We start from the raw sequence: 27,017 nt of genomic DNA on the forward strand, positions 1-27,017 counted from the left end.
TTTTTTTGTACAAAAACTTAACCATCCACAATAAGTGAAAGGTGTACATATTGTATATATTTATTATTAATATTATTATTGCATTTTATTGTCTTTTTGTCTTGCTTATCCTGTCCTTTTCTATGTTATGTTATGTTATGTTATGTTATGTTATGTTATCTTTGCATTTGCAGTATATAGTATTTTTATGGACTAGGTGTCTGTGGTGGATTATCACCAGTGGGTGGCACTCAAGAGCAGAAAACTAAAGTATTCGAGAGTGTATCGGTGTGTCCGAAACCACATACTACCATACCAATCATACTAACCGTGATGTAAAATTGAGTCATGCGTTCCCATCTCATAGTATGCAATTTTGTGTATGTGAGAAATGCCCGGATGTATACTAGATCGGCCCGGATATTTGAGTATGAGACGGGAGCTCACTGGTTGTACTCAACCACCCCAAAATGCATTGCGGCTATTCAGCTTCTACTATGGCAGAGAAAATTTCAGTCTGTTTCATAACCAGCGAAAAAATAGTAAATCAAATAGTAATCAAATAGTAATCAATCCTGTAAAAAACTTAATGTAGCTGTAGCTCAAACCTGCTCATTTAGGTGACGTTAGTTGACACATTTGACCCCACAGTGTAAAGGTCTTTTCAGATTGGGGGGCGACACTCCGCCTGCGTACCCACTTGGATCTTGGGGTCTCACTGCCCTCCTCCTGTGAATGAGGAGCGCTCCGAGAGTAAACACCAGGCGCTCTACGTGTGGTAACCATGGAAACGGCTTCTGTGCAATACTGTATCCCTGCCGGAATAACTGTATTTTCTCTGTAGGCTATAACAGCTAGCTTAATTAGCATAGCTGTACCGTAACCATTACCAAACAACGTATCGTATAGCCTGGCTTAAATTAAAACTAATGTTACATTACCTGATACATCCAGTCTTGCGTCGATGCGCTGCCATGCAAAGGCCCTCCTGTTTATGTCCTGGTAACTGTTTACAAAGTGGTTATATATCTATGGGAACTCGGCAAGGATCAGTCTCTCATCCATTGTGATTTTTGTGGTTACTACTGTGCGTTGCGTAGAAAAAAGTTCAAGAACTTTCAACTCTGTCACTCCGCCTCCCTACCTGCATGCTCGCCTCTCATTGAAAATGAATGACTAGGCGCGTCAATAAAAAGACCTTAAGGCTTCATTTTTTGTTAACTGATTAATGAGAAATATTCATTTATTGGAATATTCAAAAGTTAATGCTTAAACATGGCAACCACCTTCAGTTATTGGCAATTAGCTTATCTTATTTACAGCTAACAAAAGTGTTCATTCGTGAATTTGAGAGGTGCTGGTAAAACATTTTGTTACATTTGAACGGCTAGCTGTTTCCCCTTGTTTCCAGTGTTTGTGCTAACTGGTGCTAACTTTATATTTAGTGTAGCAAAGTGGTTGTAACCCTTTAGCTCTCACAGCAAGAAAGTGAATATGTTTAGCCAAAAATACTCTAAACGCCTACATCTGTAACACTGATTTGCCCCTAGAAATGCTGTTTCATTCGCCTTACAAGTGTAAAGAAATTGTTATATCATTTTTATACCAATATAAAATGTCACATTATTGTTTGAGCAAAGAAGTGGCTACTCAAATGTCAATACCCCATCAGTTAGTAATATTTTAGAATGAGTTTTGACATCCTCCGCGTATCCATTTAAACAGCCAAAGCAATACCAGCTGTTAGTGGAGACACTCCTTTCCATCTCATATAATCTAATGTAATCAAATGGGTACTACCATCTCCTTCTTGGGCTTCTGTCCACACGCAAACAGTAGTTTTTCCAAAGACACACCTTTGAAATATCCTTGTACCTGTTGAGAGGCCTTAATGTCACTTGAAATTGGGAAACTCTTGCTCTGTGATTCAGACAGACACAACTAAACTAGAAAACCTTCTTTAATGCAGCATTAATAATCTACTGGAGCAAACACACACGCGCATGTAGGCCTACACACAAACACATACAGGAGGATGCAATCTGACAGCTGCACGCACATTTACACAAAGAGGTGTAATCTAATCTAATCCAGACCCTCTTTCGAGCATGTGACGGTTCATCAAATATGTCACACCAGATACGACATCAGATTAATCAGAGCCAGTGAAAGCATTGACACTTCCTGAATTACAAACAGCGTGTCAAAGCTAGAAGGCATTTCCAGAGCCCACTATAAGTGCACAGTGGCCTGGGTGTTACACAGACCGCCTTAAATGGAACAGAGCCATCATTTATATTAATAGTTTAACCAGTGCTTTTCCTGTGATGTCAAATCAAAATGTCTGACACAAAAAGGTCTATAGTTAAGTAAACGAGATCTTTGGCTAAAGGGTGAAAAACAGGATACATAATGTCCACTTAAAGAAATATTTCGCATCAGTACAAACTCTACCTTTTCTACATAATCCAGAAATTCATAATTATTATATAATAATATAAAAAATATTATCTTATGTTATATGTTGTTGCAATTTATATTAGAAATACACAATAAATTTGCATGAAGTTATGTAGCATAAAAAAAAGAAATAACATAACTGTCATTAATGTTTCAACAAGTTTAACTGAGAATGAATCAACCACCCAGGTCAAGAGGAACAGTCTGTGCAGACAGACCTTGAAGCTGCACTATTCAGTACTTTGTGGAAATATAAATGACTATGATGGTCCATCATTTGATCCAGGTCAAAATATCTTAACAACCATTGGACAGATTGCCAAATATTTGTTTTTATTTTTCACAAGCCACATACCTTCCAAACATTCGGACTCAAAAACGACATATTCACCCAGACAGATAAAGAGAAAATCCATTTTGTCCAAGACCTGTCTCTGTTATATTAACACACTCTCCCAAGATCTGGCAACACAGATATCTCTTGTCCCTGTTACTGCTGGACTGCTAATGCTGCTATTTAAACCACATAAAAAGAAACCAAGAATTAAAGTTATAAGTGAAAGAAACTCGTGTTTCAGTCAGGAATACCTTCTTCATAGTTTAAACATTAATTTCTAATTTAAACAGTATTGCAAAGGTAAGATGCTCCGTGGGTGAACCAAGTAGCATGCTATGACAACACAGGGAGCCAAATTCCATTTTATAACATTAGCATAGGTTGTAATTGGGCATTCTTGTATTTTGGTTACAAGCAAATGTTAGCATGAAAACTAGCTAAACTAAGATTAGCATCAAAACATCTGTGGTTATAAGCAAATGTTAGCATGAAAACTAGCCAAACTCAGATTGTTAGCATGGAAAACACTAGCCTACATGTTCTTCAAATTAACAGGCTTGTATTGTCATTGAGAGCATGTTAGCATGCCAATGTCAGCACATTGGTTAAAGCATCACTTCAACCTCAGTAAAGTCTAAAATACTGTGAGTAATGTGATAAATAACCCCCCAAAAAGTATTAACATATGTTTCTCTTAGCTGATGTGTTTTAGCATTTCTCAGCTTTGTTTTTACTGCATTTTTATTGTTTGTTTTAGCTACAGCATGCAGCTTCCGACGAACCCACTGTACACTGTAGCCTACTTGAACATCACCAAGCAGTACATATACAGTATAAAACAGGCCATCAGTATTAGCTACATGTTGACAAAGGAGTGTAGACTTGACCAATGAACGACCAATCAAATACTGAAAAGATTTGTGCTATGGAAATTACAATGTTGCAAAGACTATTGTTACTTTCTCTTTATGAAGAACAACATATCAGTATGTCTGTTATATGCGAATACTCCTAGGTCTTACCTTCATTGCACCTTCATCCTATCCTGCTGACATAGCATGAATGTAACAAAGTATACAAAGTACATTTGAGGTTGAGCTGTAAAAGTTCTCAAACTGCCCTTATTCTCTAGGGAATAGTAAGTGTCGAAAAAAAATAAAAAAACATGTCAGAGTTTTTCTAGGCCAGTGGGACAGCCAAATTCTCGGTCAATTCACACCTTCTGTGTAATAGATTGACCGCCTCTGCTCCCTGTGTGCTCTCTAGCTCCAGCACCACATCGCCAGCAGGTACAGGAAATCATCTGCTGTCGAATGGAAATTGATTTTTTCCCCCAGGGGGACTCTGAAGAATGGAGGACCATGACCCTGAGAGGTGAAAGGGACTAATTCAATACAGCCAGAATCCTGGATATTCTCCTCTCAGAGAGGGTCTTAGCTCTTAATGGTGCCTGGAAAGTGTAATATCTCTTACAGTAGGGGGAGAGGAAGGTGAGTAATAGCAGATTTCCATTTTTATCTATCTATCTAAATGTATCTTCTCTTCATCTCTCTCTGTCGTGTTTTTGTAGCAATGAATGTGCGAGTTGAAAGTATTGTGTATGGAACAGTTTATAAAGTTGTAATTCATACTTTGCTGTTTCTACTGCACCAAGGTCAAGGTTAGTGATCTTAACCATCATCCTTGAGTTCCACTGGTGCTGTGAATCTTTGGCAAGGGGAGTAGGGGAAGGAATCATGAAGCCCTAACTAGGGGTAAGAAATGTTTGGGATGATGAATGTGAACAGACACAAAAACAAATACAACTGCCTTTATTCACCGTTTTTGTGAAACAGGGATCTTGGTTCATACATGTGTGGTTGGAGTTTACACCTATGACTGCTGGATGTAAAGATTGACACCACTTTCAAAACTGTTTCAAAAAGTAAATGTGAAGCTACGTCCAGCAGCTGGTTAGCTTAGCTTAGCTTAGCTTAGCAGAAAGACTTGAAACTGTGGGAATCAGCTAGCCTGGCCTTGTCAGTAGGGATGTCAAGATCAAGTGTTTCTGTTTCCTTCAATTTAAAGATTATCAACTGACACAGAGTTTAGCTTCTAATGCTAGCTAAATCATGATAATGTAATATGTTTTATGAGATGCTGCAAATAATGCAAATGCTAAGGGTCCTGATTCAAAACTAAGGCCAACAACAAAGACTCCAGCACATTCACTTCTTTTGTTTGGATTAAACCAACAGATTATACCATTTTAATACATTAGCCTAGATTTTGGTAGTTTGTTACCTGCTCTGACAAGAACCAGGCTAGCTGTTAGCCTCTATCCTAAGCCATGCTCAATAGATGCCACAGCTAGGCGTTCATACAGACAAGACACAGGTATGAACTTCCTTATAGAACTCAACTACTTATTTTCATATAAATCGTAAACTGGGTGAAACTAAAGCTACATTTTGAAGGTATTCAGTGGAAAAATGTCAATGGCTGCCCCATGGTAAATGAGTGTAGGGGCAGAGTACGCGCAGGTAGGCAGGCTACTATGTAGAACAGGTGGTAAGTAATTTTATACACTTTAAATTAAACATCCAGATAGACTTTTTACAGGTATGTGACGGGCAAAAATGTTAATTATTGCAATCAATGATGCTCCTAGAATATGCCCCACCCTCGCTAGCTTTAAGCAGTTGTTCTTCTTTGAATGAAGGACAAATCACCATGTTATTCAGGAGCTTAAAATCTGAGTCCAGCTTCCTGTCTCGTATAACAAGACATTTCCTGACAGATGGTGCCAACTTACTCAAAAATGCAGATTCAGCACAGACCACATTATGAGATGGCCATTTCAAGCATCACGCCTGGGCTGAAAGTCATTTAGTGAGATGTTATCAGAGCAGGAATGAGCGGAGATGTCTGGAATGGACCGATATCTCAAGAACGCTTTTCTGATGGCCAAGAGTGGATATCAGGTCCGATGATATACCAGGAAGGACAGCTGCTCGGCTCTGAATGCAAAGTGTGAAGACAGGATACATCCAGCTGCCACTTTTGCCCTGTTTTCACTGGAAAAATTTACAGTATACGCCTGAAAACATATACAGTGGTTGATTTTTTTCCTATTTTCATTCTCTAGTCAAATAACAAATCAATTTCTCTCTTGTTGCCTCTCCCTCTATCCCACTTTCTCAGGCCATCAAGTCGAGGCAGATGGATATTTAACGATGAGTCTGCTTCTGTTCGAAATTTCTGCCTGTTAAAATGAAGTTTTTTCTTTCAACAGGCATGCTTCTAGTTCCGATAGCTGATTGGTTTTATCTGGCTTCGTTGATAAGTATTATTGAGTATCATCTGTGTAACACTGAATTGATTCATGGAGTTTTTCCTCATGATATTACTCAGAGGCAGCATATATAAGGCGAAAAGAATCGGCCCAAGCACAGAACCTTGTGGAACTCCGTGAGTAAATTCCGTGTGCATACATCATGCAGAACTTGTAATGCCAATTAATTTTTCTAGTCTCTGTAACAGGATGTTATTGTCAGCCTATATAGTAGGTCTAAATGTGCCTGAATCATGAGTAGGCTTTTTAAAAAGAGGCTTAATTACAACTAGTTTAAATGACTGTGGTGCATCACCTGTCAATAAAGACATATTGATCATCTATTAAAGAAGTGCTAATAGGGAAAGAGATTCTCAAGCAGCTCAGGATTTAGAAAAGTTTCCAAAGGTAAATCTGCACCAGTTAAGGGCAGGAGATTACAAATGTTGCCCCTAATCTTTTGGATTTTCATTTCATTTCATTAAAGAAGCTCATGATATCATTACTGCGGAGGGCTAGAGGAATAAAAGTGCCTGCTCATGATGGAAGAATGTTGGGTCTCGTCTGTGATATTACAGAGTACAGTGTCGACCTGCGCTATTTGTAAAGTGCCATGAGATAAAATCTGTTGTGGTTTGGCGCTATATAAAAAAGTATTAACTGATTAATTGATTCATGTTTATGACTTATATTTATTTATACATTCATATTTATGTTCACAATGACAATATCTGTATGGTAAGTAGTAGCCCTTTATCAAGGGCTTCATGTTTTAGTTTCTCAAGGTGATGTTGTTTTCTTTCCACTAAGACATAAATTAATCTGCCCAAATGGCTGATCTGCACAAATTTACAGTTTACTGCTGTTGCATCAGTTCAGCAGTTCTTTTGTCTGTTTTGACAACATCTATAATCTGAAAACTGAGGCTGTTTTCAGTTTTGGTAAAATAAAAATAGTAAGATTTACTACCTTTTCTCTAAATCTCTGCCAATTGGCAGATCAAGTTTTGATAACAAAGTCATGTTTAAGCCTTCAAAAACTAAACTAAAGAAAATAGAGAGAAAGAAAGATGACGCGCCAAGAGATATTGGCAGATATTCCTGGAAAATCAACTACCTGAAATTGTCAGGCTTTCTGACAGTGCTCCCTGGGAAATTATTTGGGCCTGCGTGTTATTCACACTGATTTACCAGTCTCCGAACAAAATGTCACAATTAAAAACGCCACTCCAGATGTTTAAGAAGGTAATTAAAGTTTAAATGTAATTCAACTGTTGTACAGACTGGTTGCAAGCATCAACACAATCACTGAATCAGCTATTTAACTGTATGTACAATGCATGAAGTAAAACAAGCTCCAGTTCTTCTTCTGTGGTGTCTCAGCTCAAATGTAGAATTTGTCTTCTGTGAAATAAAACAAATCCAAATATGTTCCCCCCCTCTCAGTGAGAACCTAAATCTGCCTTTTGCCAATGGAGCTTTAAGTGGCCATATTAGGGCAGAAATCCAGAGTCTGGGGCAAAGAAGGCGAACACGCGCATGCACGCGCGCACATACACGTACACACACACACACACACACACGCGCACCCAAAGTGAAGCGCGTGAGAGTGAAGACAGTTTGCAGTCCTCCTTTCCATGACTGGTACCTGGTTAACACCCCCCTCCTCTCTCCCACCCTCTCTCTGCCTCGCCTGGGCAACTCTCTAAATGCATCCTCGGGGAACTCTCTCTCTCTCTCCCTCTCTGACTCACACGAACACATGCGCGCGCGCATACACGCGGGACGCTCATATAGGAGGATCCCAGCAGAGGAGCGGGCAGTGAACGGCGGAGTGCGCACCGGACCAGCTCGTTAACTTATCCGCTTCCTACCCCCCCCTCCTTGCACTCGGGCAGCTTCAGCAGCAGGAACAAATCGGACTACCGGGCAGACTACCGGGTACGAAGAGACTCAGCACTCAGACAGCCTCAGACGGGTCGTCATCGTCTGTTTTCCTCCGGAGACTGCGGATTTTATCCTTGATACTGAGAGTGCGCAGCGTCTGCCTGACATAAACAAAGTCTACGGGCATTAAGCCAGCTCTTATTTATCTCATAGCTGGGGGAAAAAAAGCCGCAATCCGTGTGTACGGCCCGGCTGTCTCCTGTGTCCCCTCTCCGGTTTAACTGCACCGGTCAGACTTGGAAAGAGCAACAGCCTCCACCGGCGCATCAGTGAGGTAAGAGATGCGAATGTGTAGTTAAGCCCAAATATATCAATATAGTTACCGTGTCTGTTCTGCAAACTCAGTGTTCTATACCGTGTCTCTACCTAAATTACAGGCCTTTCTGCAGCAATACATCATTTTGCATAAAACAGATTCAAGATGGGAATCACACTGGCTCCAAATAAATCCTAATTCTGATTTATTACATGCAAAAATAATCATTTGAACTCAAAATGCGTGTATATCCTCTGTAGAGTATTCTAAGTGTACTTCACATAGTGCAACAACCTGGGTGGACGATTTCACACTTAGTACTGTCCGCCTACAGCCCCTGAGATACACACACACACTCACACACAGACCTCAACGCTGGGCCATATGGATCCCACGAATATTACATAAAACTTACATTTCTTTTCTGCACTTCCTCCTCCTCATCTATCTGCCTCTGTCTCTCTTCCCCCCCTCTCTATCTCAGGTGTCACATGACCCCTTATTGAGGATAGAAGAGGCTTGTCTTGTTGAACCTCTGGCTCTGAACACGGACGAGTTTAGAAGCTAGAAATAAATGAATGCCAAATACAGATGTTTCAATATTCTAATGTGAAACTATATCAGTGATACAGCTGCGGTCTGTGGCTGCAAATAGCCGAGAGCCTGATGGCAGATTATAAGACAAAAGCCCCCCCACCCACCCCAAAACACCCAGACACAAAGAGACACAAAACTAAAACTGCTGCATCATTTTTTTTGCCACTTTGTGTAACTTAATGGTTATTTTTGTCTCTATGTAGGTTTTTTGCATTTTGTCATTTCGGGAATCTGTGTAGCGTGTATCTACGTTGCTTTTTAGTGTTTTTCTATGTTATTTTACTGCCATTGTGCACGTCTTTGAGATCGATTTGCATTTTGTCATCATAATCTTGGTCTTCTTGTTTTCCCGTAGTAGTTTTGTGTGTCTTTGTGGTGGTTTTAAATCTCTTTTTGTAGACATTTTGTGCGTCTTTATTGCGGATTTCAGCAATTATCTGCAGCAATTTTGTGTGTAATTGTGATTGTTTGGTTTCTGTGTAGTCGTTTTGAGTCCTATTTTGCATCCCTTTGTGCTCATCCGATTGATGAAGAAGAATAAATCTTAAAAATCAACTGAGGCTGAGGTTCTGTACATGGTAGACCACGTTCAATGAGCCATCAATGATACTGATGAAGCCAACTTTATTTCACCCCCCTCTGGCCACACCCCTTAGTGGCACAGACACACTTAGATGGAACACACTCAGAACTCTGATTGGGCTTCTTACACTAACAGTGGGGCAGATGTGTAACAGCTGACCTTTGTGTGTCCTGACGTAAAAAAAACCCCACATCCAATCCAGTCCTCTATTGATCAGATCTGATCGACTGGACATCTACCCATTTAGGCTGGTGTGATATCAGCTGGACTGGTCCCAGCCGCTGCAGAGGTCATTGAAGTGCAGAACACATCAGCTGGTTGTAAAAGCTCAAACATCGTCTGTCAGCGCCTGGCATTTATTATCCTCAACAGCATCATCTTCTCAGTTTTACAGCAAGGAGCCTCTTCTTTCTGTCTTAGCCTCCACTCTCAGTTGGTCAGAGCAGCTCTGCCTGTTCCTTTCTATTTTTAGTCTCTATTTACAATGCAGTAGCTATAGAGGCAAGAAGACTCACACTCTGTTTCCCTTCATCTGTCTCTTTTGCCTCGTATCTCTTCTTCTTTATCGTTTCCTCTTCTTTTTCTCTTCACCTATGTCAATCTTTTTTCCCCTTTCACCTTTAGTTTTCCCCTCTAAGCTGCTTTTTCTGCCATCATTACACAAGCCAGACAGAGCCATTCAACACATTAAGCACTGGTAGCAGCTCACCTCAAACTGCCACCTGCTCCACAAACACATGCACACATACAGTATATCACTGTGTGTGGCAGCGGAGGAGACAGGGGGTAGAGGTTAATCTCTGGATGCTTTTGACCCAAATCACCATACGACCTACATACCCTCCCCTAAAACAACCACCCCACAGTCCCCATCCAAACATCTCTTTAAAAAGCAGCTCACATACAAATACACAGCTGCCTTTTGGATGCTGAGCCACTCCTATGACTGCACAACACATTTCACACGCTCGGTTTGTTATTAATTACCTGTGACAAAACACGCTGGAGCAGCTGAATTTGGCCTAAATTGCCTTTAAGTAGAGAAAAGGAAAAAGGTTGATTAGAAGATCTCAATGAATCTTTCTTAATAAAGCAAATGTAATTAACTTGTTCTTTATCGTCCACTTCATACCTGAGCATAATCTTGAAGCAATCCCTTCATGGTGGAGTGTCCCAGTTTAGACTTTAAGCTCCATTTCTGCTGCAGTAACCACTGCATACACACCCAAACCTCAGCTAAACACCACACACGGCTGCTCGGAGCTGTCAATCAACGTTTATTATGCTGACACTGCCGGAAAGTTGGCCCTAAATTATTCTTAAATTGTACAAGTGACATTCGACTTCTATGAATGAAAGAGCCATTGTCATTCTAATATAAATATTGAGACCACTGCCAAGAAGAGCACGCTGTGCTGTGTTTAATTAGTTTTTTGGCTCTCAGTCAGATTCTATGGAAAGTTAAAGACACCGCTGTTCATCAACAGCTCATTTTAAGAGAACACATCTCAAAGTACACTGTGATCCAGTACAGCAGAGGAAGAACATTGAAGCTTTAGCCATAGTTGGAGGCGGCTCTAGGGACAGAAATGTCAAAGGTCAAGTGATAAGTACGTTGGTATCGACTCAAATATCCCAAAGACTATTTAAGGGCTTCATATGAAATTTTGACATTTATAATCTCCAGAGGATGAAACCTGTTTTGTTGATCCTCTGACTTCCCCTTTAGGGCCTGTGTCCACTCATGGCATTTTTTTGCACTGGTACTGGCTATTTTTTATAAAAAACCAACGCAGTTCGGCGTTTTCAGCGCAAAAACTCCCTCAGTGTCAGCTGGTTTTTGTCGCTGTGCGCACAGCACTTTCTATTGAAAGTAGGTTAACTTTTGGAACACCGACGCACTTGTCAATGGCACTTCTCCCTCACCACCCAATCAAGATTAAGAATGGGAGGGACTTAGGATAACAACTTCGTCAACAACAATAGCGGAGGAGAAGCTAATCCTTTCAACTTCCAGGTCTAGTGCTGGTGCTAATGCCAGGACACCATTCCTTTCCATTGTTTTTATGTTTTCTTTGTAAAATTTGAATGAATTAAAGCAAATATTAAGCATTCAGAGCCATTTAAAACTGACGTAATAGTCACTACCAAGGGAAGCCGAAATGACACCAGACAACTTTCGTAAACTAGCAACAGTAAGCGCCGCTGAGAAGCTCTCTGAAATTGAGGTCGTGGGTGCTGCCAGCGCAAAAAACACTGTCACTGGACACAGGCTCTGAAGCTTTAGCCATAGTTGGACGGGAGTTGGAAGTCCGTTCACAATGTTGGTATCAACTCAGATATCTCAATGTCTATTGGATGGGTTGCCATGAAATTTTCTACAGCCTGTCATATTCCCCAAAGGATGAATCCTGCAGATTTTATTGATCCTCTGACGTCTCCTTTGTAGAGCCATCGTCACATTTGCTGTTGTATTGAAGGTCTAAACAACTATTGGGTGGACTGCCATTATATTTGCTACATTTATGTCATTCTCAGGATGAACTATAATATCTTGATTCCTTGACTAACATCATCACGTAAATATTTATGGTATTGGACAAAATATTGGCAAAATGTAATTCAAACACTTCATCAGCCTCAGTTGTACTTTGTGTTAGCACTAAATACCAAATTTTAGCATGCTATTACGATATGTGCTCTTTACTACCTTATAATAAGAAATATTGTGGTTTAATAAATTTAGAATGAGCTCTATATTCACAAAGGGAGCACATTTCGTAGAGGGATAGTGTGCAACGCCATGTTTCTACTGTAGCCCCAAACACACAAAGAAGCTAGAGCTAGCTATTTTGTGTTTTCACAAGTACTGACATCCTAGATTCCCATTCACGGTGTTGCAATGACTGCGGGGGAAAAAAAACAATCTGTTTAATCCAATTCAGAACATTTAACACCTTTTAGTAAGCAGATGTTGTCCTAGGGTTTAAAAGATTCTTTTATAGTAATTTAATCAGTTGGATTATTTTGTCAATTAGGCTATATATTGGTTCTTTAATACATTTCATTGGCACCTTTAATGTGACTGCCTGTTCGTGTAGAATGTGTAAATCCGTAGGGGTTTTTATCAACAGCAATAAGTAACAACTGTAATGGGACATGACTAACTCCTGGCTTGGTATCAAAGACAAAGAGGAAGAGAGATTGTTAATGTGTGGAGTAATGGATTAACTGTTTGAAATTTGTGAAAAGGGATAGGGAGCACTTAGTGAGCAGGCATCTGTGGAAGACAGCAGGAGACAGATGGAAAACAGATACCAGACAGAAATGAAAGGAAGAAAGTGAGAATGCTGCAGAGGGAAAACCTGCCGCAACTAATCTTCTGATTTAAACCTCACAATGTTAGACAACATTGAGCCACATGGCAGGACACCAGTAGATTTCCATCACTGAGGTTTTTATTAATGACATGGTTATACGTCTGTAGTGTGCAAGGCTTAAAGTTTGCTTTGGTTTTAATCATGGAAGCTGAGATGCAGAAGATAAAGACATACATGGGTGGGTATTGAGCAAATGAGTAATTTGAGAAGGAGAGGGAGACAGGACAATGGAAATGATGGAGAGAGAAGAGAATGGGGAGAAAATAATGGAGTCAGGTGGATGAGTGAAAGGAGAAAAGGAGGGGGCAATATTGTTTATTTAGAGTAGGTTATAGTTTAAATATGGATAACAGAAATATAATCAATTGTTTTTTCAGAAATATGAATGAAATAAGTGAGACATTGTCTTGATTAAGAGTTAATGGAACAGAGGCTGGCATGGCAATTATGTCATGAATTCAGCTCAGTCATTATTAAAACATGAGTTCCCTGATTTTCTACAGAGGAAGAAACAAGACTAGGTCAAAACCAAGTATGTGGCCAACACTGGAAGCGTGGCGTGTGCGTGACGGCTGCGGGACGTGTTCTATTTCATTTGAAATGCATGAAAACAGATGAATCTTCACAATGCTGGCGTGACTCGAGCGCTGAAAATGTAGAGAATAGGAGGCTTGCCTGTTTTTACCGCTTGTGGTTCTTGGTCAAAATACACGGTACACACTCTTCCTGTTGTAAAAGTCACAGGCACCTATAAATCGGTATGCTTTTTCAAAGTAAAAGCCCGATCTGAAATTGTTATTTTTTGTTTTACTTTATTTGGATCTGAAAGTACAGTCACTCACTCACTCAGTCAGTCAGTCCCATACAGACCCATGTGTAGGGCTGACCCCGACGGTCAGCCAAAAAAGCAGGCAACTCATTTACAACTTTTGTCGACCTAAATATGCTACCTAAGTTTATCCGTCATTGATGACAAAGCTATATTAGCTTTATATTTAAGTTGCATACATGGTCTTTAGCTGTCTCTTAATTTATGAAGATTCACTTTAAAACAATAACACGTTAAAGACGTTAAAGCTTCATTTGGTTGTAAACCTTTTAGATTTTGTCAGCTGAAATGACGACTATTGCTAACTTGGTTTACCTGCCTTCGATGGCTAATAAAAGGCCTTAAATGTGCTCTTAATGTTCATGATATCATGCTTTTGCTGACTTTTGAAGACTTGATTAAAAAAAAGAATGATGTTAATGGCTCTGAAATACAAGTAAGTACAACCATGTTCATGATATCATAAAAGAAGACTGAGGCTAACCTAAATCTATATTGATTTTGTTAACTAAGCTGTTGCTAGCATGGAGTTTGTCCCTCACAGCTGGCTAATAATGGTAATGTTAGAATCAAGAGTAGATTTGAACTTTTACTTTTAGCTGACTTTAACCGTAACTGACTTGTTTTTAACCAAAAAAACTGTAAAGGGGTCTTACATTTTATTAATTTCATGATATCATGAAAAAAGACTGAGGCTAGAGCTAAATTTACATAATATTAAATAGATTTTGTCTATTTAAAGGACAACTGTTGCTAGCGGAGTTTATCATCCATGAAGCTAATAGTTCATGAGGTTGAAACAGCTGCCTTCAGCTGTCTTTCAAGGTTAAAAACTTGCTTTTAACAAGAACCCTGTAAAGTGGTCTTCATGTTCATGATATCAAATATAACACTGAGGCTAAAGCTGCAGTTACATAACATTGAATCAATATAGTTGATTCAGACTGTTTTAGGAGCCTTTCTGGCAAGTATGTAGTGCTTTTTCGCTGTACATAGTGTACCTTTTTATTTCAACACCAGTCTACCCCCAAACTTTGTGCATCTCTCTTTTCAGAGAGTGTGAGAGAGACTGAGTCAGAGAAAGATTGAAAAAAAAAAATGCGAGAAAGAGATTAATTAGTCGGAGAAAAATGAAAAAACAGAGCAGACAGAGAAAATCGACTGGAATGAGATAGAGAATGGGAAACAGATGTAGAGAGCTAACAAATAGGGGAGAAATATGGAGGTAAAACAGGACAAAAACAAAACAGGGATGAAGGAGAAGGTGAGCGATAGAGTTAGAAAGAGGAAAGCATTCAATCCTCCTGTTGTCTCTGGAGGATGCTGCTGAAACCTGATCCCAGCCAGGTTCTGGCCATCACTCCACTCCACTCTGTCTGTCTAATATTGGTAAGACACACAATTTGTCATGTAATATTGCACCTGGTGTTTTCCTAAACCTCACAAAGGGACCCACATCATGTATACACACCTCATACCTCAATATAAATATCTCTCTGACTTTCCAGTCTCTGTTTCGCCTTTTTAGAGCAGCAATCTTTTTTCTCGTGTCTTCTTTTTACGATGCAGTAATTGTTGTCTTCATATAAAAATATTGCTCTGTTATCAAGTGGAAACAGCAAGCTACAGTCTTGTTGCTGTTAGGAAGATTGTGTTGCTTTCAAAGAGCTAGGAATTTTTTTTTTCATTTTTATGCTAAGCTAAGCTAACTTGGCTTTCTTAGAGGTCTTAGCAACTATTATTATCATCAAATATTCACTGTATATATACAGAACAATACTTTTTTTGTATGCGACAAGGGATATCAATCTACACTGCTTTTGGGTAAAAACAAGGAAAGAAGTAGATATTCTCACAATTAAATTAAATAAAACCAATGTCAGTTGTAATGTCATGATTTATGTACTCAATTATCATCCCGACCATTCTGTGAAGTAGGTGATGAATTCTGCGTGTCTATTTTTTGCCTCACAATGCCCTGCACTCACTAAAATGTCATGAAGGACAATTGCATAATATCAAGTATTATTTAATGTGCTTTAAAAATACCATTGTTGTTTCTCTTTGAAGCACCTCAGTGAGATCAATTCTGAGTGCAGACTAGACAAGCACTCTGCTCACCCGAAGCCTGACTCACACAGGCGCACGCACTCACACACGCTCACACTCTGGGGAACACATACACAAGTAGATACACACAAGGGGAAGTGTATTGTTGAGAGGGTATAGTGGACACATGCGTGGGCTGGGAGTGAGAGTGAGAGGGAGGAAGAGACAAAGAAAAGGAATGAAGACAAAATTGCTGTAGATCGTTGACAACAGGAATGTTGGACCGGTTTAGCTGCAGTTTCCAGAGATAAATCATTTATTAACTAATCATTTGTAAATATCTGATTATTTTCCTTCAAGGCCCAATGTACACTTTATGAATACATTCTATTTACTGAAGTATCTATGTGTAGATAATTAGCCTTCCACTCCTCCAAAGCTGTTCTACTTGCACAATGTTTTGTGCATGCTTAGTGTGTACTGCCATAAATCTTACAATAGAGGGATTTAATTTATCATGAAAAACAGTTAAGAAAACCTTGTACTATTGTGCAGTACTACTGACCATAACATATTGCTAGCTGTGTCTCCATGAGCCGGAACGTACCAGTCCTGGCAACCTCAATGTGATGACAGGATGTTTGGAAGCTGCATACAGTTGCTGCCCACGGAAATAGATACAGTTCCAGCAAGTAGGCTCATTTCTTATGAAACAACATAGTTTTTTATTTCTTTTGTGTAAACAAACAACATACATTACATGAATTTATGAGCTAAAAAGTGCTGGAAGCCATGCTAGCTTTCCCCCCCTCTCCTCACTCTTAACGGTAAGCTAGGCTAACCGCTTCTTAACTGTAGCTCCATACCTAGCTTAGACATGACATTGATTTTTTATCTCACTCTTGAAAGAAAAGTAAATAAGCACACCTTAAAAAAATTCAAGCGGCCATGAGTTTTAAAAATACTAAAAGATATATCTCTGTGGCAAAGTCCCCTTTACAAATAACCCTGTCCCTATGCACTTACACATAAGGGCGGGCCTGCAGCTAGCTGTAGCAAGCAATGACTTTGACCTGATTTCGTGTGTGTTTTTCACCCAAGGTTGAAGTGTTCTAGGAGGCTGCACTGATAACATCATATAACTGCACATGATGATTTTACTTTCCACAAATGACAATCCTGTAACATTTTAATTAAGTACAGCAACCGTATATTTAGTGTTTTAAAACAGACACATAGCTGCTACCATAGAGATGTTAATTGTAAATCTACGTACAGACATAGCTATGATTCAGTTTTAAGTTCTGTACATTTTTTCTGATACAATTCTCAATCTTCAACTTTAATTACAGCTAACAGCTTCAATTACCCTATGACATGTTAAAATACACCACAGTTCTGTCTCCAAAGGATGGAGTTTTTGGCTAATTGCATTTCCTACTGCTATCTTGCAGTGCGGCGAAATGGATATGACCTGTGAATATTACTAATGCATTAATCTTTACACAATACTTAGAGGATGTATTCATTATATTATGGTGGTTGACTGGCTAAGGATTTAGTTTACAGTTAAAGGAACAGGTTTTCCTGGAAATCTTCAGAACATTCCAGAAGTGCTGGGTTCAAACCAGGAAATTGTATGTGTTAAATACTAACCTTTCATAGTCCTCCCTATAACACTCCAGGCCACTGTAAATTATATGTTCCATTATCTACTTCAATCCTTACCTTACCATACCAAAGTCTTTCACTGTCCTTTTTTTCTTCAGATAGCCTCAGTGTGGTGAAATGATAAACAGAGCAGAAGTACTGTCCTTTTCTTGAATTGGGGCACAGAAGAAAAACGTTTTCTCTTTTCCCTTCCTTCAAGTATTGAATATGCACTCTATGTAGCCTGCAGTCATAATTGCTGTTGTAAAATGATTAAACTACGGGTGGCAATATACAAGGAATGGAGCAAAATTTGCAAATGTAATTAAAATGTGTATATTCATCAAAGCTGTGGAACTTTTTCTGAAGTGTAAAAAGGCAGCCCAAAGGACACAAAAGAAGGCAACTGAATGTATCCTGTGGTGTTGAGTGGGTCTGCCAGTTTTGGCAGCACTTGTTTGTACTCTATGAATTTAACAGCCTCTTTGCTCCCCTCCTGTAGGTGGAATCACTAAACTGCTGCAGGGCACAGTTGTACAGTATTGAGTGTATCTGCCCACAATTTTATACTGTTTAAAAATACCCTGGTCTGTTCGCTGTGTGCAGGTAGAAAAGCCCTACATCAAGCTGCAGCCATGGATGAGATGGACCTGCCCCAGATGAAGAAGGAGGTGGAGAGCCTCAAGTACCAGCTGGCCTTCAAACGAGAAAAGTCCTCCAAAACAGTGACTGAGTGAGTAGTTAGTGCAGTTAGATCTAAAAATATCTGCACCGAGTTCAGGCCCCCAGAACAAGTGTGAAAAGTAGCTCTGAGGACAGAAACAATACAGCTTTGTTGCCAGATACACTGTGCAATCTGAAAAACATGTTAAAGCTAGACACAGTGCGCAAAATTATGTTGCTAGTGGATTAGGCTTGTCGCTGAGTTTTTAAAGTCTAACAGAATTTTTACTGTATGTACAAGAGAGCATTTTTTTTAAACAAAGCAGTTGTTAGATTTTAGGAAATACACTTAGAGCTCATGTCCATATGTTTAATATGATAAGCAATTAGCATAGCTTAGCACAAAAACTGAAACAATGGGAAATACCTAGCCTTGCTCTGTCTGACTCTAGCAAAGAAAAACAAAACAAGATACATTATGTTGTGTTAAAATTAAGACCTGCTGTTGCCGGAACTGGTTACTTTTGGACGGTAGCAGTTTAGCCGTTTACCCCACTTTGTGCTACGCTTGCTTACCAGACAGGAGGACGGTACTGAGGACGGTACTTTCATTTTAACTCCTGACAATAACACATTAATTTCCCCAAATTGTGTCTTAGTACAACAGTACAAGCATATATGTATGTTTTTATTAATTAAAAACAACTCAAAAAACAACTCTTTCTTTAAGTGAAATGTCACTGGTCAGTGCACTGATGACTACTTTGCAAGTAAAATATAGGCAGACTGATCTGATCCCAGAACAAGTAAGAAAGTGGCCCTTGAGCTCAGATTGTTATAACCAGCATCTTTTTTTAAGGTAACTTAAGTATTTAGTGTTTTATTCAATTATACAACAATATAATAAATGCCACTTCAAGAAGGCAAGGCTTTCATTATCTGTGTATTGTAATGAATGAAATAATTCTTCTATAACAGCTTAGTCATTCCAACACAATGGTATGAAAAGGTGATATGACATCATTAACTAATGCTACCTTGAAGGCCACAGCGCACATTAAAGCAGCGCTGCAGCTGTCCCTAAGCTCAGCTCTCTCTTTGTCTGTCTCATGCTCTCACTGCGGTGCCAGTAGATGAAGGGCCAATCAGGGAAACTTAGAAGAATCACTTCACATGAGGCTTCATCAGCACCGCTTGAGAGGACCTTCTTTTGAATAATGCTATTTTGCATATAGAGTACTAAAGTAGCCAGGGTCAGTGTTTGGAAACCCTGCATCAAACTCGTTTTAATATGAAAGAACTTTTGCATAAATAGGAGAAGCATTGCTGGGACGAGAGCACCGTTTCACTCAAGAAAAGTGCTGTTTACTTTATGCATAATGAGCAGAATTTAAAGTGAGACTGTATAACTTTTGAGAGAATTAATAATGTTTTTTACCTTCAATTCCTTAACAATAAAAACACCTTTGCTAATGTCAGTACACTTAAGAGTTTTACTGCTTCACTTTCACTTGTCTTGTAAAACAAGTAGCTTGCATAGGCTAATGCTAGCTAATTCTAGCAAACAGACATTACAAAAAAAAAAGAAGTAAAAACATGATTTATATATTATTAGTATTATGCTGTTTCACATTTTAAGATGTATATATAATTTTACAATGTTGGATGTCCATATTAAACGTGGGTGAAGTTTCAAATCTGTAGGTAAAAGTATGTTGGAGTAATCCCAGGCTTCTCAGCTCAGTCTGCAGGCTGCTGTGAACACCAGGTTTCACACAGTTTTTTCTACACTCTGCACTTTGTGACGTCACAAAGTGCCACCTGAGGAGGCTTCAGAGAGCTGGCCAATCAGAAGAAAGTGGGCTTGTAGGGGCGGGGTATCTGTCGTTTCAGGCAGCGGCTGTATAAGGGCCTGCACAGAGCCCCAGTGTGAGAAAAATGAGGAGTAACCATGAATTATGCTAAGCTACTCCACAGGTATAACCGACTGAAAGATGAAGCTTGAAATTAGCATAATACCCCCCTTAAATGTTTATCTGTAATATTCTTAGTAGTACAAGCAAAAGAGTAATAAAGATGCTGAACTAATTCCGGTAAAATCATGAAGCAGTAGGCTATCTATCTTAAGATTGCTAACCTAATCTAATATTAGCTAGCCTAGTTACTGGTCTTACCAGACTAAGTAAGGTAGTGTATTGAAGCAATTGTCTGTTTTAATTCGTGAGAATACGATTTTTTCTCCTATAAAAATTACCCAGTGTTACTTTAATAAATAGTTATATACTGTGGGATACACTTACTTGGTTTCTTCCCATTAGATTGGTTTTGATCTTCTTATCTAACGTTTACCAAAATGTGAATAAACTTGGCCTAAAAATTCGAACAATCCTTTAAAGCGAGCAAAAACATTTGTAACTTACAACATAAAGCGCAAAAAAGGCAAATTATGCTTCTGATCATCACTAATGTTGAGTAAATGAGTATTTTACTGAATTATAGCTAAGTGGGTGCCAATAACATTTGTAGTCCTCATTTGGTGTGATTTCAACCACTTTATATCCACTCCTTTTAAATATAAGGATATGCTGCATCACATACAGACAGTACACCTTGATGATGGCATAGGCATAATGGCAGCACCAACCAAAGACAGCATTGTCTTCAAAGTAAACGGGATGGAGTGCTGTTGTACTGAATATCAGCACTGCTGTGATTCGGTCTAAGGCACAATATCACAGACTGAGTTCAGGAGATATTCACAGCTGTGCTGATATTAAGTACAACAGCACTTTATCTTGTGTGATATTGCTTTTTTTTTGTCTGTGCTGTCTACGGGATGTAGTATATCTGCCATCTATTGTCAGCCTGAATCCATGTGTATGCAGTGTCAATTACAATACAGCTACAGTTGCAGGAGTAAATATCTATGACTTATGGCTTGTGGTTGCACAGATTCTCTTTCTTGCCTTTTATGGAAAGGAGGAAACGAGGATAGAGGATGGATTGTGGGTAAAACGCTTCCTCTGGAATTTGAAAAATGTCTCTGTCCCTCTGTGTCTCTCCACAAAGCTTGGTAAAGTGGATAGAGGACGGCGTCCCAGAGGATCCCTTCCTGAACCCGGAGCTGATGAAGAACAACCCATGGGTCGAGAAAGGAAAATGCATCCTTCTCTAGAAGAACCCGATGGCCCTGCCATGACCTTTCATCTTTAACCACCATGACCAACACAAACCTGCAGACCACCCCAGAACCTGACCCTGCTGACCCACGGCCAGACAGAGCCTCCTAACCTCTCACACTGAATGTAGAACAAATGATAACCCCAAACTTCCCTGAACACACACCCAACAAGGGCACAGAAACACACACTGACAGAGAAACACACTTCTACACTTTCGTTCTAAACTTTGGGATTCTCCCTGACTGCCACACACTCACTGCAAGTTTATTCCTGCCACGGCGATGCATCATTACTATGATATATGACGACGATGATCAATACTCTTATTACCTGTCTGTATATGGATATATGACGAATTATTTATGCAGCTGCTAGTCACAAGCTTTCTTTCCTCTTTAACAATCTCTTCTCTTCACTGTTAGCTTAGAAGTTTTTTTCTTCCACTTTTGATGAGTTATGATAAACTGTAGAGTCACATTCACACAGGCAGACTGACTGTAGATCTGCTGGGGGAATTAAACACTTACTCTTAATATGATCACTAACAAAAAACAAAATAAAATCTGTGGTAGAAAAAGTAGAACCATTAAAGTTACTTACACCTAAAAAAAAAAGTAGCCATATGAATTAAAATTTTAAAATATAGGGCCTCTATTGGCCCAATATAGTCAGGTGACATAAGCCCCTTTTACACTGCCAGTTCAAGGCAGGATTATTACGCTTCTGTTACGTTTCGCCTTCTATGTAAAACGCATGGAGGTGGAATGGTGGGGCGAAGTCGTCGTTGCGCTGTTTGTTTACACCTTGCACTTGTTTAGCTTCCGCAACGCCGTAGCGCAATATAAAAACACACACTGGGGCGGCTTTACGCCGGCATTGCTTGATTCAGTGTAAAATGACAAAGGCAGCATGACAGTGTAGCCTCATTACGCCGCTGCGGCGGAACTGCAATGTAAAAAGGGCTATAGTTAAAGGAGTGAGGAGTCGGTTTGGGTTGAAGATTTGGTGGAGAAGATAAGTCAAAAGAACACAAATTTCCCACCCTTGAGATCGGGGTCCGAATCCCATGTGAAACCAGACCTCACTGTTTACTTCTTTAAAGTTATGTGTATAACTTTGCTTCCATATCTAATGAAACCCCCGCAGGATAGGCCCGTATGTATCGTCACTCACATCACGTGCCTAATGCAACTCGCGTACGTACTTTAACTAATCTAACTACATGCACAAGCTATTTTAAAAGTATGAATTATTCAATTATAAGTCTGTTTAGGTTCTTATGGTGCTTGATGTTAATTGCTCACTAAATATACTGAACTGAACCATTTTAACCTCAAATTATTTGACAAATCGTTCCACTGATACAGGTCAATTTTGATGAAAGATGAAATGATGACATCCCATGACTCATACCTTAAAACAAGCTTATTAATAATCTAAAGGTGTCAGTATGCTTGAAATTAACTAGTTGGTACACAGTGTCACCTGACAAGCCTGTTCCCATAGAAACAACTGACACCTTGACACAGGAAAAATTCTCCATGGCAGCAAAATCATGCTTTCAGTTTTCACAGCTGTCTCCCTGATGTGACTCCTACAGTTTCCATACGTATTTCTTAATTTCACACATATAGCAAAGCATGGTTATAACATTTACATTCTAACAATGAACTCTGCAACCAGTGTCTGTTTTGCTTCGGTGTATTATGGTCAGAAAGTCTCATAGCGGCTCTGTTTGTGTTGTCAGAGCAGAATGGGGGGGTCTCCGGGGATGTTGAGTTTACTGCTCTCTCTCCTCCTTAGCTACAGCCCCTGAGGACAACACACAGACACAAACACACACACACGCTCAACATGCAAACAAACCATGCAAGCACACGATCTCTCTCCACACATGTACAGACAGACCCCCTTTAACTTATTAACTTATTGATTAGTTTATTTATTTATTTATTTATTGATGAGGACTTTCTTTCACCTTAGCTTCTGTTTATAACGTCTGCACTCCCTCTTCCTCATACCCACCCTTATAAGGAAAAACAGAAAATGACCAAAAATCGATTACACCTTGTCAGATCATCATCTACTACTGCCTTGTACACAGTTTCCTTAAACAGAGAATGTAAATATACGGCATGATCACAGCTGACCTCAGAGCTGGTCTGTGTGTGCGTGCATGCAATTGTATGTTTATGTGTGCATATTTCTTTTTATCCAAAAGTGCATAAATTTGGCTCCCTTGCAGATTGTGAGGCACACACATGCAGCTGTGGCACACACACAGGCGGGCCTGAGGCCGAGCAGATCGACATCACACACACACACACACACACACACGCACACACACACGCACACAGCTTAGTGGGAATGTGTATGAGGGGAGGAGTGGCAAGGATGTGGGATTCTCTAAATGACTTGGGACAGGGGAGCCTCACATCATCTCAGTACTGTAATGAGTCTCATTATATACGTTTTCTTCAAGATGACCCAGTTCCCTAAAGGCCACTCAGTGCTTGGATGACTTTGGTCTTATATTGTGTAACTGCAAGAGTCTAATTTGACTAATTTTCTAAACTCATTATGCACAATTGCGTGGTCCATGATGTGCTACTAAATTGTTTTTGTTCTTATGCTCGCAACTATTTAAGCACTGCATTTGTTACTTCCTGTGAAACATGTCCATGCAATCACACTGACATGGTGACATGGTTCAGATTTATTAAGATAACTGCAAGTGTAAAATTGTATCACTGTACCTGATGTGTGGCCAATAAACGTAGGATGTCAAGCATATATGCAACATAACGACTCCAAATAGAGTCACTTTGGAAGTCCCATGGTTCATTGTGAGACATTTGCAATTAGCAACCCCCTTATTTTGGACACTGTTGTATTTATTTCAATAGTTTAGGCATTGGAAAGTCCTAGTTATGTTAAAGCTACTGTGAGGAACTTTGTGTGTGTTTATTTTGGCCCCCCCTGTGGACAAAGTGGCTCTTATCTTGTCCTGTACATGCTTAAGTGGTGTTTTTTAACACAAAATCTCATCCTGCTTTCTTTAACAGTCATACGTATCACTCACTTAAAATTTTGGTCGTGGAAAATGTAAACAAAGGCAGCGTGTAGTTAATCGCTTCGTCTGACACCTAGCCCCCGCCAGCAGTTTCAGGCATTGAAAAAACCTATTCAGAAATAATCAATCTTGTCGGTGATGGTCTGGTTTGCTTTTGTAGGTCATATAGAGGCATCAGAATTAATTTCAGTCCATTTCATAACCAGTGAAATACTCCTCACAGCAGCTTTAAGGTGGACAAAATGATGCTAAAGCTTTGTGTTAAAACATAGCCTTGTAGTTTTATGATAAATGCATGAAAAGGGACTTTTAAAATGGCTTCAGTGGTACAAAGAACTGTTTTCTGAGTCTCAGGTATGTAGCTTTTCCAGTGTCAGGCTTAAGATTATTCCCTTTTCCAACATGATAGGTTCCAACTTTATTTTGCTCTTACCAAACCAATGGAAAAGCATGAAATGCTGTTAGCTACAGTCTCACATGGGCCTAAGCGAGGGTCATCCGTACATGAGAGGGTTCCTGAGTCCGCCTGTCCCTTGTCTCTCTTTTCTTTTCTGCAACTGTAATTCACTTGTTTGTTTTGTTTTTATATAATCTGAACGTGCGTACGTATGTATGTTATTACTATTAAACTGACAGCTTAGAATCTTGTCTAAATATCTAGCAACATATTCCTTGTGAGAGTGCTTTGGAAAATTATTATGCATCAGATCAAGTCTTAGTGTAAAGATGACAATGAGCAATAAATAAAACATCATTTTTTATTGAATGTTTTACAAAAACATTTATCTTACTGAATAAAGTAGAAGATTTTTAGACAACTGTGCGTCTTGATTCTTTTTTTAATGTGGTTTATACTGTATGTATCTGTGAAAGTACAGCAAGTGTATTTCAATTGCAAATCTACAACATGAGTGACCCGGTTCAGAACTCTGGATCATTGCCTACACTGATTCAGTCTGTCATTTAAATAATGTAAGTCAGGTGGCAGTAAAAATGTGGATAGTATTTTGGTTAGGGCCAGAAAAAATAACTATATTAATGAAAATAGTGACAGAAACCCAGCCACAAAACTGATTAGCATGGATGTAATCAACATAGGTGTAGGTTATAAAGTTGAGTTGCCCAAATAACAGTTCATTCGAGATTTGTCTAAGCACAAAGGCAGCTTCTGTGTTGAGTAAAATGACATCAGCGGGACAGATTTTCTGGAACTTCAACTAAACTAAACTCAACCCTAAAATGGCTAATGATCCTGTCAGACTGTAGTGAAACAAGATGACATTCAGTCATCTTTAAAAAGAAGAGAAAGGTACAGGAACACAGGTTTTACAAAATACTTAAGACAGCAGCACTAGACTGGCCCCAACTTAATGTGTGTATGATGGTTATTCTCCACCCACTACCCAATTCAGTCTGCAAAGGCGGCTAGTAACAAAATTGGTCTTCATATTAGACAACAGCACCTAAAGCAAAATGCCCACTCTTTAACAGATATGACAAAATGGGACTTCTGTTAAACTGTCAATGTTAGCTTACATGGTCACAGCCCTGGAATGTTAGCCGCTTATGCTAGCTAAAGAGCTATAGCCCCCCCCAAAAAAACCCCAAGAGTGCTAACCTTCAATTGGAAACTATGAGCCAGTTTCCATAAAGCAAGACGAGATTACACGAGAAATCTGCAATAACTCTAAGCAGCTTACAGGTTAATATATATATGGCCTTTTCTCTTACGGTCTGTATAATTAGCAAAAGAACACCAGGTCTGAAAGATTTGCTAGTCACTACAGGGTCATGTAGGGTCATAAAAGTCATGGAAATTTAGCTGGCTGTCTTGTTTACCAGTTTAATAGCTATTATGGTAGACTGTCCAAAAACACAACCTTCATAATCTTGTCCTTCCCTTTTGCCATTTGCCCCCTATCTGTGGAAATTAAAGTTCTATGGCTCTGATCAGGTTTTCTTCAAGTTTGTTTACCTGTAAAAATGTCATCCAGCCACCTAAAGCAGCTCTTCCTCTGTAGAAAAGAGAGCGAGAGAAATGATGGAAGAGCAAGAGGCCTGGGGAGACAATAAAAGAGATTGAAAGATAGGAGGTAGAGACAGTGGAGGCAGATGGTCCTATAGACGGCTACACTCGAGGGGACAACAAAAAGCTACAATCTCGTCTCCTCCTTCCCCTTCACTGCTTCTTGTAAGTCATGAATAATAGAAAGCAGTAGACACGGAGGGCTCTCACTTCACTCTGTCAGTGCCTCTTGGTCTTTCACTTTCTCCCTCCCACTGTCTTATCCATGGCTACCCTTCTGCTCCTTTTCTCCCTCTCACTTCTCTCCAAAATATAAGGAGAAAATATCTGAAATAATCATCCAAATATTTGTGTTAATGTGCAGACTTCAGGTTTATGTATTGTTTTTTGGAAAAGAAAACTCTTATTATGAATTGAACCGGTTTACCTCGCCTACTGTGTCCCCAACATATAATACTTTGCGGCCTCAGAAACTGCAAATCATTTTTAGTAGACTAACCTTATCATTTTTTAAACATATTTTAAATTATGCAGCTACTTCCAGGGGGGAAAAGTTCATAAAATGACTAAACCAGCCTGGGCTGTGACACAAACCATACTTCCATCAGATAACTTTACATTTCAGGAGCAACAGAAAAACGAGGAGAGCAAACGCAAGCTACGTCTTTCGTTACATTTGCAATGAAGTATTACG

At 39.4% G+C, this 27,017-nt stretch overlaps 1 protein-coding gene across 1 annotated transcript; it reads left to right on the top strand.

Annotated features, from left to right (window-relative positions):
* The first annotated feature begins 7,924 nt into the window (after nt 1-7,924).
* Nucleotides 7,925-25,115, top strand: gng13b (guanine nucleotide binding protein (G protein), gamma 13b). The gene is made up of 3 exons (XM_069674662.1): nt 7,925-8,309; nt 17,986-18,112; nt 21,112-25,115. The coding sequence occupies exons 2-3, from the start codon at nt 18,015-18,017 to the stop codon at nt 21,215-21,217; spliced, it is 204 nt and encodes a 67-aa protein (XP_069530763.1). The 5' UTR covers nt 7,925-8,309; nt 17,986-18,014; the 3' UTR covers nt 21,218-25,115.
* The last annotated feature ends 1,902 nt before the right edge of the window (nt 25,116-27,017 follow it).

Source organism: Semicossyphus pulcher, unplaced genomic scaffold (assembly GCF_022749685.1).
Source record: "Semicossyphus pulcher isolate SPU_LCO1_2020_fin unplaced genomic scaffold, fSemPul1.0.p SCAF_23, whole genome shotgun sequence".
NCBI lineage: Eukaryota > Metazoa > Chordata > Actinopteri > Labriformes > Labridae > Semicossyphus > Semicossyphus pulcher.